This window comes from Rhinopithecus roxellana, chromosome 20 (genome assembly GCF_007565055.1).
Source record: "Rhinopithecus roxellana isolate Shanxi Qingling chromosome 20, ASM756505v1, whole genome shotgun sequence".
NCBI lineage: Eukaryota > Metazoa > Chordata > Mammalia > Primates > Cercopithecidae > Rhinopithecus > Rhinopithecus roxellana.
Window position 1 is genome coordinate 69,458,280 of NC_044568.1, and position 14,117 is coordinate 69,472,396.

The 14,117-nt window shown below is 45.7% G+C and overlaps 1 protein-coding gene across 2 annotated transcripts in view; it reads left to right on the forward strand.

The window, feature by feature from the left end:
- Positions 1–14,117, forward strand: part of CREBBP (CREB binding protein) — a 162,457-nt gene that overhangs the window by 63,179 nt on the left and 85,161 nt on the right. For both annotated transcript variants that reach the window (XM_010376035.2, XM_030924411.1), the window contains exon 3: positions 6,848–7,024. In XM_010376035.2, coding sequence (XP_010374337.1) covers positions 6,848–7,024 — 177 coding nt within the window. The remainder of the gene's footprint in view (positions 1–6,847; positions 7,025–14,117) is intronic.

Below are 14,117 nucleotides of genomic sequence, written 5' to 3' on the forward strand. Positions count from 1 at the left end.
GACTTTTCAGCGTGGGAAGGTAGCTGTCCACTCCAACTAGTAGCTGAGATCCTTGTTTGGCAGTTTTGAAGATAGAAAGGGGACTGTTCCTGCTGCCTCTTCCGACGCCCCCTCCAGCCAGTGCTGACTCTCTTTGTGCCTTGACTTTGGTTACTTGCTCATGGTTCTTTGACCACCACCTTCCTGGCTCTACTCCTAGGGGCTGCGTGGCATGGCGTGTTCATTCATTTGGGTCCTTCTGCTGCATCCCTGGTATGTTGCAGGGGATACAGAGAATGTTCCAGGAAGGTGAGAAGTTTTATCCTAGTTTTGTGACCAAAACAGGTTCAGGATAGATTATTATAAGCGTTTATGTGACAGATAATCCTCTAGAGCTGTGTGGTACTTTGTACTTTCCATGGTACCCGTGTCTGCTGGAGTAGACAGACACTCATTCTGCCTTTTCCCTCCTCTTTGTTGATGATGGTCACTCACCTACTTGCCACACAACTCAGGCATGCAGCAGCAGGATTTGATGGATGGGCTGGGCTGAGCACCAGGATTTGCTGCAGGTGCCTCTTTGTATTGTTCTTGGGTTTTGAGCTGAGCTTAAAGAGGAATTTCCTCATCAGAGCTCACACTGCAGTCATGTTAAGGCTAATCCAGTTTCACCCCCATTCTTTCTTGGGGGCAGTGGTTGGAGTTGGGGAAACCTCAGGATCTGGCTTCAATATTTTTCTTATACACAAGGACTGTGGATTACATATTTTTACTCTCTGAGTGCAGTGATAGAAAACAGAAGTAGGTTCTCAAACAGTTAAATTGATTGATACGCTTGGTCACAATGCTTTTTCATGGGAAACCTGGGAGAGCTGTGAGGCATTATTTAACTTAGTTTCATTGTGGAAGCTCTTGTTCTTTTTTTGGATACTTACTATAGTTAACTTCTCCTTTTTTCTGAGATTAAAGTTGAATTAAATGATTAAAGGAGTTCTGTTAGGAAGAATAGAGTAAAAGAAATTTCTGCCGGGCACGGTGGCTCATGCCTGTAATCCCAGCACTTTGGGAGGCTGAGGTGGGTGGATCACGAGGTCAGGAGATCGAGACCATCCTGGCTAACATGGTGAAACCCCATCTCTACTAAAAATACAAAAAATTTGCCGGGCATCGTGGTGAGTGCCTGTATTCCCAGCTACTTGGGAGGCTGAGACAGGAGAATGGCTTGAACCCGGAAGGTGGAGCTTGCAGTGAGTCGAGATCGTGCCCCTGCAGTCCAGCCTGGGCGACAGAGCGAGACTCCGTCTCAAAAAAAAAAAAAAAGAAAGAAGCTTCTAATATGTATGGGCATGGGTTGTTGTTGAATGAGGCAGAATATAAATACTTTATGGGTTTTAATTTGTTAATATATTATATACATTTTAGTATTAACAGTTGACTATTCTGCTCTGTTCTGCTTTTCGAATTTTATTTAAAAGAGTATATGGAATACAAAAAATAAGAATGAATAAGACTTTGTATTTGCTAGCACAATAGAGTGACTATTCAAAAGTAATTTAATTGTACATTTTAAAATAACTGAAAGACTGTAATTGGATTGTTTATAACACAAAGGATAAATGCTGGAGGTGATGGATACCCCATTTACCTGGATGTGATTATTACACAGTGCATGCCTGTAAAAAAATCTCATGTAACCCATAAATATATATACCTACTATGTACCTGCCAAAATTAAAAATGAAAAAACTTTTTAAAAGATTATATAGAGGTTCTCTAGCAGCATTAAACCAAATCCTGATGACCTTGTTGAAAAGCCAGCTTTCCAAAAAAAAAAATTTTTTTTTGTTTTTGTTTTGAGACAAAGTCTCCTGCTGTCATCCAGGCTGGAGTGCATTGGCAAGATCTCGACTCACTGCATTTTCTGCCTCCTGGGTTCAAGCAGTTTATTATGTCTCATCCCGGGATTACAGGCATGCACCAGCATGCCTAGCTAATTTTTGTATTTTTAGTAGAGATGGGGTTTCACCATGTTGAACAGACTGGTCTCGAACTGCTGACCTCAAATGCTCCGCCCGCCTGAGCCTCTCAAAGTGCTGGAATTACAGGCATGAGCACCTGACCTACCAAATTATTATCAAGTACCTGTTGGGACATTTAAAGAAATGTAGATTTTCATTAATTAGAGTTAGACATCTTGATGTTAGTATTTCATTTTGGGCATTGGTCCTAAAAAGTATATGTTAGCCTAGGCTTGGGGACCGCAGTGCTCAGTTTGATTAATGGAGAATAGATATAGACTAGGAATTCAGAAATCTAGAATCTCTAGAAGCAAATGGTTTTTATTCATAACTGCAGCCTAGGACCAGTTCATGGCTCTTGAGTTCTGCCAGGAGGTGGTTTGGCACCAGGAGGTAGCCTTGCCTGGGCAATGAGCAGTGATACCCTGTGGGAGAACTGACCTCTTTAGCCTGGTTAGTAACTTGCTCTGATAAGGAGAGGCTGGGGCTGGCCCTGGTGCCAGAGATTTGAATCCTAACCTCCTGCATATAACCTGGGTTTTATTTGTTTTTATTATAGGCTAAGGACGGGATTTTTTTCCCCTTATTTTTGAGAATTGTGTAGATCCCTTTGGGCTGGACATTCCTTACATACTGTTCATGATCTTTGACTAGCCATGTTCTTTACCTTGTGAGAATCAAGGTAAAAACTTGGTGAGACTATTTCTTTGGCTGTCTTACCTGATGGCCAAGAAGAAAAGGTACAAACACGTTTCCTGATGAAATCTGTCAGAGCTCTTCCAAATACTGGGTTGCCCTTTGAAACTGACCAGTTATGGCCGGGGGTGGTGGCTTATGCCTGTAATCCCAACACTTAGGGAGGCTTGAGGTGCATGGATCACTTGAGGCCAGGAGTTCGAGGCCAGTGTGAGCCAACATGGCAAAACCCTGTCTCTACTAAAACATACAAAAATTTGCTGGATGTGGTGGCGTCTGCCTGTAAACCCAACTACTTAGGAGGCTGAGACGCGAGAATTGCTTGAATCTGGGAGGCAGAGGTTGCGGTGAGCTGAAATCATGCCATTGCGCTCCAGCCTAGGCAACAGAACGAGACTTGTGTCTCAAAAACAAAAATACACACACACAAAATAAACAACATTGACCAACTAGAAAAAGGCCCCAGGCCAGGCAAGTATTACCCACCTGATCACACACATACACCTCATACTCACCCTGGCAGGGCTATCTTAGGAAAATTGTCAAAATATCTGGGAAGTTTTGGAAATAAACTTTCTGAAGCAAGTCAGGTGAACTTTGAGGTCCATGGGACCCCTTTCAGAGCACGCTGGCCTCTTGGTACTGTCCCCTTTTCTCTGGAGCCAGGGTACCTGGGCATTTGGTGTGGAAAGAAGATGGTTACCTGTCCTCTTCCCCACCCCATCAGCTGTCACCGACTTTGGTTTGTCAATGCTGGGCCTAATTAATTAGAAACTTCCAAAAGACGCTGATTTTTTTTTGTTGTTTGTCAAATTGGTGGACACAAGGTGCGAGCTCCATGATAAGTGGGAAATGCATCTACACAACCTCAGAACTGGGCTTGGCTCATAGCAGGCACTTGGTGAATACCAGTTGACTTTGAGGATGAATTGATTGAGGGAAGATGAGTACATGTGTTCTGTCATGTTTTGTCCAAAGTGAGAAATTTAGGAACTGGAAAAAAACAACTGTATTTTTTGTTGTTGTTCGTGTTCTTGTATTCAAATTCTAGGCTTCTGAGAACAATGTTTCAGCAGTTTTATTATATGTAATAAGACAAATTCTGAGAGTAGTAATTGTCCCATGGAATTAATTTAGTGTAGTAGTTTCTGAAAATATAAATTCCTGCTTCAATTAAGTTTCAGATGACAGTTGAAGGAAGCTTCTTGCAAATCAGAAATGTGCTTAATATTTATTGAGCTACCATCTTGCCTTGATTAAGTCACTTGAACTCGAAATTGAGTCTGGTTTGTGGATTTGGTGAAGAATTAGTGTCTCAGTTCACGTAAGTAGAGTGCCTAGTGGTGGCTAGAATGTGATTGCTTTCAAAAAGGTGAGAAATGTCACCTAGGAGGACTACATGTGGAAGGAAATCACCTGTGTATAAAATGCATAGAGCTAGAACTTTCTGGTTTTACTCCTTTAGTTTTTATTTGTGTTTTTGTACGAGCATTTCAGCAGAAAGGGCCAGTTGTGTTGAGTGTTGATTTGTTTGTAGCCTAGACTTTTAGAGCTGAAAGAAATAACGCGATCCTTCTTGTTGAAGACACTCATCTTACAGGCGAGGAGATTGAAGTCCATAGAAGGAATGTAAGTTACCCAGAGTGGACATGCTGGTGTGGCAGTCACCAGGTGAGGCTGATTGAGAGAACTAAGCAATGATTTCTTGACTGGAAACTCACCCCTGGGAGGTTTTCCGTATGTGGGGACCTTTCGCAGTCCATCAAACTGACCACTACACCAGAAATGCAGAGCACACAATAGACAGAAGGTGGAATATTAGAGCTTTGCGAAAAAGCAAAGACAGGCAGCCCAAGCATCTGGTTTCTTAATTAGCCTTTGTTCCTCCACAGAGAGAAAGGTAGGCACTGGGATATTGCCATGGCAATTCCTGAATTGACCTGTGGAGGCTGGAGCTGGGGGTCATCAGGGAACTTGGCCCATGTCTGTTGATGGAAGGAATCCCAGTTGGTTGCAGGCCCTCACGGAAGCATAGCTGAGGGTTCCTCTTTCCCTGTCCCGCCTTTATCTACTATATATTTGATTTCAGTTCACTTTAATTTTATAAAAAACTTTATTATGGAAAATTTTAGGCCGGGTGCAGTGGCTTACACCTGTAATCCCAGTATGTTGGGAGGCCGAAGTGGGCACATCACCTGAGGTCAGGAGTTCGAGACCAACCTGGCCAACATGATGAAACCTTGTCTCTACTAAAAATACAAAAATTAGCTAGGTGTGGTGGCACGAGCCCATAACCCCAGCTACTCAGGAGGCTGAGGCAGGAGAATTGCTTGAACCTGGGAGGTGGAGGTTTCAGTGAGCCAAGATCATGCCGCTGCACTCCAGCCTGGGTGACAGAGTGAGACACTCTCAAAAAATAAATAAATAAATAAATTTTACACACGTACAGTGGTAGGATACTATAACCTCTGTGTACCCATCGCCTACTGCTTGGTTAGTGATGATCAGTACCTTACCAGGCTCTCTCCATCTGTGCCCTTTTCCTGCTACCTCCTCCTGCCCAGTGGATTAGAGGTGACCCTTGAGCAACTCAGGGGTTAAGGGTGCTGACCCTGCCAGTCGAAAATCTGCTTATAACCTTTTGACTGCATAAAAGCTTAACTACTGGCTGGGCGCGGTGGCTCAAGCCTGTAATCCCAGCACTTTGGGAGGCCGAGACGGGCGGATCAAGAGGTCAGGAGATCGAGACCATCCTGGCTAACACGGTGAAACCCCGTCTCTACTAAAAAATACCAAAAAACTAGCCGGGCGACGTGGCGGGCGCCTGTAGTCCCAGCTACTCGGGAGGCTGAGGCAGGAGAATGGCGTAAACCCGGGAGGCAGAGCTTGCAGTGAGCTGAGATCCGGCCACTGCACTCCAGCCTGGGCGGCAGAGCGAGACTCCGTCTCAAAAAAAAAAAAAAAGCTTAACTACTCCTAATCCCCTGCTGTTGATCGGAAGCTTTACCAATAACATACACAGTTGCTTAACACAAATTTCGTGTTTTATGTCTTATATACTGTATTGTTACAGTGAAGTAAGCTAGAGAAAAGAAAATGTTACTGGAAAACTGTAAGGGGCTGGGCGTGGTGGGTCATGCCTGTAATTCGAGCACTTTGGGAGGCCAAGGTGGGCAGATCACCTAAGGTCAGGAGTTTGAGAACAGCCTGGCCGACATGATGAAACTGCGTCTCTACTAAAAATACAAAAAAATTAGCCAAATGTGGTGGCGTGTTCCTGTAGTCCCAGCTGTTCAGGAGGCTGAGGCAAGAGGACTCGCTTGAACCCAGGCGGCAGAGGTTGGCAGTGAACCGAGACTGTTCCACTGCACTCCAGCCTAGGCGACAGGTGACAGAGCGAGACGCCGTCTCGATTAAAAAAAAAAAAGAAAGAAAAAGCCATTAAGGAAAAGAAAATATGTACCATTCACCAAGTGAAAGTGGGTCATCACCACGGTCTTCATCCTCGTGGTCTTCACATTGAGTAGGCTGAGGAGGGTGAGGAGGGGCTGGTCTTGATCTCTTGGGTGGCAGAGGCTGAGGAGGTTGAAGGGGAGCAGGAGAGATTAAAAACTATGTCCATATAGGTAGACTCACACAGTTCAGACCCATGTTGCTCATGGGTCAAGTGTATTTTAAAGCAGATCTCAGGTGTTGTATCATTTCATTGCAATATTTCCACTCCCTGTTTTGAACTAATGGAAACTTAGTTCCAATTTGATGGGGAACCTAACAGAAACTAGATACTTATAGAGTGATTAAGGATTAAACTGAAAGAGTTCCCCTTGGGTAGCAACTTCGGAAAGTTTTGTTTTCCAAATGACCTTCTTCAGGTGTTGGTGCCGTTGTTGGGGCAGGAGGGGTTAAGTGAGGAGAGTGGCTGAGGGTGGGGGGAAACAGCTAGGCTTCTTCTGGGATGGGGTGTAGGGTGAGGAGAGAGTAGCTGCTAGTAGCAGCTTCATGAGCCTTCTGATCGGAGCATGTGAACCTGATAATGAACCTTGAATTTATCATTGCAATGAGTATTTCATAGAAAACCATGTGAGCATTTCCCAGGCCCTTCCTTTTATATGTGACTGCATCACCACAGCTGACGTTACCTCTTTTTGTTTCAGGTGGGAATAACTGGGAACACAAGTCCATTTGGACAGCCCTTTAGTCAAGCTGGAGGGCAGCCAATGGGAGCCACTGGAGTGAACCCCCAGTTAGCCAGCAAACAGAGCATGGTCAACAGTTTACCCACCTTCCCTACAGACATCAAGAATACTTCAGTCACCAACGTGCCAAATATGGTAAGTTACCCTTGGCTCTCAGTGCTGTGGCTGTCCAGTGGGTGCTGTGATCTATGGATTTTTATCACGCTCATAGTGAAAATCTGTAACTAAAAGTGTGTCAGTAGGTGATAGGAAGAGAACCCGGATTTCTCATGAGTAGCTCTCTAAGTGAGTTTTAACATTTTCTGTGATGAGCTAGCAACAGGAGAGGTGAGGATGATTCAGCCGCTCCTCCCAGGCTCCTTTTGTTGATGGAGAAAATCCATGTACACGAATCACTTTTACCTTTCTCTCCAGAATCATGAGAACCAGAGAGACTGGCTTTTCTTACACATCCTGTTTGTTAGTGGCTTCATGGTATCAGTAGAAGCCCACTGATTTGTATTACCGTCAGATGAAGGACATTTATCTTCCAAGGACAATACTCTGTTGATGACTTGTGTGTTATATCCGACACGATAGATGGTTCCACGTGTCTTCATCCTCCCTGAGGTTTGAATGGATTTTATAGGTGGGAAATCTATGAAATAGGAACTATCCTTATCTCTTCTCAACCTGATGAATCAAGATATTAATGGGAAAATACCTCCTTTTGTGCCACAAAATAATAGAATCTCTTTTATTTCAAAACACTGAGGGGTAGTGCGTTCTTTTGTCCAGCCTGTCTTGCTCACCCCAGCTGCTGCATGTCTGGTGTGCACTTGGTGGTGGGTGAAGACCACAAGCAGCCATCTCTCCCCCGTGTACTTGTTGCTGGGAGCCTGGCCTTCACAGCTGCCGTAGTGATTTGGGAAGATCACAGGAAAGTGAGAGGATTATGTTTAGAAAAAGTTGCTTTTTGGCCGGGCGCGGTGGCTCAAGCCTGTAATTCCAGCACTTTGGGAGGCCGAGACGGGCGGATCACGAGGTCAGGAGATCGAGACCATCCTGGCTAACACAGTGAAACCCCGTCTCTACTAAAAATACAAAAAAATTTGGGAGGCCGAGACGGGCGGATCACGAGGTCAGGAGATCGAGACCATCCTGGCTAACACGCTGAAACCCTGTCTCTACTAAAAAAATACAAAAACTGGCCGGGCGCGGTGGCGGGTGCCTGTAGTCCCAGCTGCACGGGAGGCTGAGGCAGGAGAATGGCATGAACCCGGGAGGCGGAGCTTGCAGTGAGTGGAGATCGCGCCACTGCAGTCCAGCCTGGGCGACAGAGCGAGACTCCGTCTCAAAAAAAAAAAAAAAAAACAACTAGCCGGGCGAGGTGGCGGGCGCCTATAGTCCCAGCTACTCGGGAGGCTGAGGAAGGAGAATGGCGTAAACCCGGGAGGCAGAGCTTGCAATGAGCTGAGATCCGGCCACTGCACTCCAGCCCGGGCGACAGAGCGAGACTCCGTCTCAAAAAAAAGAAAAAGTTGCTTTTTGTCTTTCAGGTTTTTATACTTTTTATTTTGAAGTATTTGTTGTAAAGATAGTACAGAGAATTTCTGTATATCCTTCACCTCATCCAGCTTCCTCTCATGTGTCTCATATAACCTTGATCGTTCCTCAAAACTAAGTAATTAACATTGCTTACGGTGCTTAGAAGTTTTGAGGCTATTGGGAAGCAGAGAGAGCCAGATCTCTTTCTCTTCTTGTTTGATAAAATCAGGAAATGGGAATAATGGGGTGTCCTGTCAGGTGCTGGCTCCCTGCTGTATGGTACCTCCATTTAAAAAGGTGGTTGAGGCTGGGCATGGTGGTTCACACCTGTAATCCCAGCACTTTGGGAGGCTGAGGCGGGTGGATCATGAGGGCAGGAATTCGAGACCAGGCTGGCCAAGATGATGAAACCCCGTCTCTACTAAAAATACAAAAATCAGCCGGGTGTGGTGGCAGACACCTGTAATCCCAGTTACTCAGGAGGCTGAGGTGGGAGAATTGCTCGAACCCGGGAGGCGGAGGTTGTAGTGAGCTGAGATCGCACCACTGCACTCTAGCCTGGGTTAGAGAGCAAGAAAATAAGTAACAAAACTTGCTCTCAAAACTATGAAAACAACCTGAAGTTCTTAGGACTTCTTTATTTCTTCTGACCATCTCCTTGTAACTTTCCTTGATATGCTGCTTTCTTTCTAATCAACTTTTTGTTACCAGGATTGCCCTGTTCCTGATAGTACAGGTCCAGAACCCGGAACAGAGCCCAGAGGACCCTAGGTCAGCCCCTCAAGTTCAGGGAACAGTACTGACCTGCATAATGCTGGGCTCTGTCTCCACACAAATCCTTTTCTCTCCTGGGCTTCCTTTTCCAGTCTTCACTGAAAGGACAGCAGTGTGGACTGTGGGGTTGGCTGTCATCGATTATGCCTGCTCAGTAACCAGGAGCACATTTGGCTTCATAGTGAAAGCATTTGCTTTTTCCAAGACTTCCTGTGTTTTACAGTCAGGGAAATGCTGACCTAACATTTTCCTCCCTTTTCTCTTTTAAAATATTGTCCAGCCCCACTTCCTCATCCCCTCTCCTTGATCCACAACTTAGTGACAGAATCTGTGCTCTGGGCCCCTCTGCTGTCTCCACTACTGCTCCAGAGGGCTGAACTTGGCAGATGTGGTATGCTTGTGAAGGGCAGGTTCCGCGGAGAATGCGAAGAGTCTACTCATTCGCTTCACCTGCAGGAGGGCTGGAGCCCTTTGGCCCGGGGCAGGCCCCCCTCTGCCTCTGCACTGATGGCAGTTCTCTGCTGTGAACTGGTTATGCCCCAGAGGATGTTGGGCAGTATCCCTGTCCCTACCCATTGGGTGCTTATGACCTTCTCCCCCAAGCCATGACAATCAAAAATGGCTCTAGGCACCGACATATGTTCCCCAGGGCATAGTCTCCCCCAGTTAAAAACTCCTGCTCTGGAGAGTAATTAGGAGAAGGAGTAGCAACAGCATCTCATCCTTTTGCCTGTCTTCGAGACGTCTAACAGAAGTAGAACCACTTCTCTTCATCTCTGCCTGTCTCTCTTTCTCCCCTCCGCCCTGCCTTTCCCTTCTTTCATCCCTCCTTCTCCCCTTCTCTCCCCACCCCCTGTCTTTCTCTCTCCCTCTCTTCTGTTTGTGCTTCTCTCTCTGGTCTTCTCAGGGTAAACTGAGAAAGCATTTTTGTCCATGGAAACTGCATTGCTTGCCTGGTAGCCACTGTCTCACAGGAACCCCTGTGGACTTTGAGACAGATCTATAGATGCCTCTTGGGGATAAACTGACACCACTGACCCTGGAGGGCACAGAACAGATGGGGCTGTGCCCACATGTGCCTTTGTGAGGCAGCCTGACCCAGGAACAGCCTTCAGTGCTCCACATAGTGGTAGGAACCAGAGGGAACTGGTGGAAAAGTGGGGTACCAGCACACGTGGTCTCCCCGACATCTTTCTAGGTAATTTTTACCCTATTCCTGCAATAGCCTCTTGAGAGACATCATTCCAGGTCCCATTTTACAACTGAGCAAGTTGAGACTCTGAGTGGTTTGGGTTATTCAAAGCTATGTAGCTTCCTGTTTGCAAAGCCTAAAACTCCTCAGTTATGTTCTGAGGTCATGTTTTTGTAGCCCTGAGCCTTCCAGGAATGCTTCACCAGCCCGTGCTTACAGTTTGTCTGCAGTTCCTCAGATGCGTGTTGTAGTCTTTTTGAATTTTCAAAATTGTATCTGGCCTCAAAACCCGCAGACTTTTGCACACTGAGGGTAAACACTTAAAAAGAAATCTAGAGGCCGGGCGCGGTAGCTCAAGCCTGTAATCCCAGCACTTTGGGAGGCTGAGACGGGCGGATCACGAGGTCAGGAGATCGAGACCATCCTGGCTAACATGGTGAAACCCCGTCTCTACTAAAAAAATACAAAAAAAACTAGCCGGGCGAGGTGGTGGGTGCCTGTAGTCCCAGCTACTCGGGAGGCTGAGGCAGGAGAATGGCGTAAACCCGGGAGGCGGAGCTTGCAGTGAGCTGAGATCCGGCCACTGCACTCTAGCCCGGGTGACAGAGCGAGACTCCGTCTCAAAAAAAGAGAAAGAAATCTAGATCTATTTAGTGAAAAAATAAAAATATGAGGTGTCGAACATATTTGCATTTATTGTCATGCTTTGGGGGGTATCCAACTAAATTTGGTGTCCCAAACAATCCCAGTCAGGACTCCAGTGCCCAGTCACCTGGTGCCCTCTGCAGCTCTTTCCTGGAGTGATTCAGCCACGTGGTCTTGGGCCAGGGAGCTCTTGTTCCTCTCCCCTCCTAATTTCTATAGGAGTTCAACATCATTGGGTAGAATTGAAGAAGGGAAGGATATGATTATTCAATTAATTTGTCACGTGTTGAAAGCCTTTTGTGGGCTCACGTGCTGGAGTCGGCTCCCCAGAAGGCAACTGGGAGTGCCCAGAGCTCACTCCACTTTCATGAAATGGAGGGTGTAGTGGCCACGGAAAATATATCATTACAAACTGCTCCAAGAGGTCTGAGTAGCACTCAGCGGTTCAGATTGACACAGGGACCTCTTTAGATGGAGCCATCAGAGAAGGCCACATTGAAGGAGATTTAAAGGCAAGACTGGAAAGTTGAGAAGAAGCCATAGAGACCCCATGGGACTGGGAGAGCACTGGCTTATGTAGGAACTGGTAGAAGTCCAGAAAGGCCACCATGAGGGAAGGGAGCACGGCGTGAGTGGAAGTTGGGGGCTGAGCAGGAACCAGTTCAGGAGGCCTTGGAGGGAAGGTGGGCCATCGGCTTACAGGGTAGGTTGTGATGCAGGAAGTTGAAGCCACTTTAGTTGAGTGAGGAGAAGTTCAAGGGTGGTCCTTTTAGAAGCGGAACCCACCTGATTCTTAGTGACGTCTTGCTTAAGCTTTGGATTGGGCTTTCTGACATTTTTCACAAAACGCCGTGTAGAAGTGGGACACGTCTTGGACTGAGAACATTCAGTGACCAGAGGGGCCTCATCTTCAGGTTCTCCCACGTGGTCTCCTGTAAGAGTTATTTCTAATGTGAGGTTTTTTTTTTTTTTTTTTTTTTTTTAAAGAACTGCATTATGGAAACTTCATCGTTCTTTTTTTTTTAATTTTATTTTAACTTCACCATTGTTAAAGTTGAGATGCAGGAGATTCATCAGGAGTGCTGCTTATTTAAAATTGCTCATGAGAGTGGTATTACTATTTGTTGTGATGGAGTGTCAGAATTTTGGAGTTGAGGTTGTGGACGGGGCCCACAGCAGCTGCTGATCTACATCTCTGAACGGAAGGGCGGTGTGGCTGGAAGACTGTGTAGACAGGAGGATGGGAGAGTGGTCTTCTGTGTCCTGCCAGAATATCACAGCTGCGGCAGTGACACTGGTAGCTCCTGAGTGGCAAGCCATGTGCTGGGATGCCCTTCAGGGCCCCCTGTGTCCAGGGGTTCATTCCATTGCTGTGTCTCAGCACCTGTCCATGGCCCCACGTGCATCTGAGTGACTCGCAGTTTCTGGGCCTCACCCAGTCCTCCTGATTCACAATCTCTTAGGACAAAGGTGCAGAATCTGTGTTTTGTAGTCACTCTTGTGAAACTTCAGCTTTATTCTTTCTCAGTTTCCCAATTAATACCACCTAATTCCCTCTGATACAACTCAGATAATTCCTGAACACATGGGCTTGCGGTTCTTGGTGTTTTGCTGGAACTCGTGGTTTTACATGAGCTGCTCCAGTGATTCTGATCTGGAATAAAGACCATGAAAGCCACTGTCCACTGACACCGTGAGCCATTGGCGGCGTGACCAGCTGTCCCACTGTGGAGTGGACTTACTTTGTTGGTCTTCATGTCCACGTTAGTACTTCAGAATACTTCACTAATCTTCCTTCACCCCCTAACCTTGTTTGTCATATTTTCATAATTTTCTGTCCTGTGTCTAGATTGTGATCATTGAGGGAGCAAGACTTAAACTGGCTGCACAGGGTTAAGCTTCGTGAACGCCGGGGTCTCTCTCTTTGTTGTCATCTTTGATGAACTCCTCTCAGTTTTGGTTTCCTTGCACGGATGCCTGTGTTCCCTGACATTATACACAAGCTCCTTTCACTGCACAAGTAGAAATTGTAAAATCACTGCTTGTCTAATACCTCCCTCTAGCCTAGGACTAACGAGAGTCCATATAGAGTTCTCTGGAGACGGCAAGTGAATGAATAGTCTTGTCATCTCTTCACCATAACAGTGTCTATAGAAAAATTACACCATGATTATGAATTGTGTTTCACTAACTGAATTGGAAAACGTGGGGAAGGTTTGGAAGTAAGCCCTTGTCCATAATTATTAGTGATTTAAGTGTTTGTGTATTCTTAAGAGTTTACATCTATTGCCTCCATCTGTGTCTTGAAGATCGCTGAGAAAACACGTATGCAGGGCCTTCAAATGCCACTAAGTATAAATCTTCCATTCAAACTTATCCCCATTGGTTTTGGCAATAAGAATCAGCTGGAAAACATAATTTAAGCACAAAATAATGATATGTGATGTGTTACAATTAGCAAGAAACTAGAAATTGAGAAAAAGTAGCCAGTCCTTTGGTATCAGTGGCAGCCCCACGTTACGGGTGCTCAGTCAAGGTCGTTTAACTTTTCCAGTATGGGTTTCCCATTAACCAGCAGTATCTTTTCTAGAGTCTGATTAGCATAACCCTTTCTTCAACAAAACCTCCTAGGTGTAAGCATAAATCATCTCAGAGATACTCATGTAAAGTGGAGGCTCACCCAGAAGGTTTTTTGTTTTGTTTTTTGTCTACACAAGATGTACTGCATACTTACTAACAACCAGCATTGCAGCCTCTGCCTGCCTGCTGGAAGTATATAATAAGGATAGCAGGCATTTCTGAGAAATGAAGTGACTTTTAGAAGAATCAAGTAAATACACCACAGTAGTCCTGCAAGAAGCAACAACTCAGTAAACAGCACAGGTCATGGGTCTGGGTGAGGTGAGTCGTAGCTAGCAGTAATGCGAATATAATACCTCACTTCCTCTGGAGTGGTGTGAACTACATCAGTCTCTACACAGCCCAAATCACCCTAACTTCCTTTTACCTTTTCCACAACCTTTGGAGATGGCCCCGAGGTTCAAGTCACCAAAAAGACAGTCTGTCCAGTAACTAATTTGCCAAGTTATC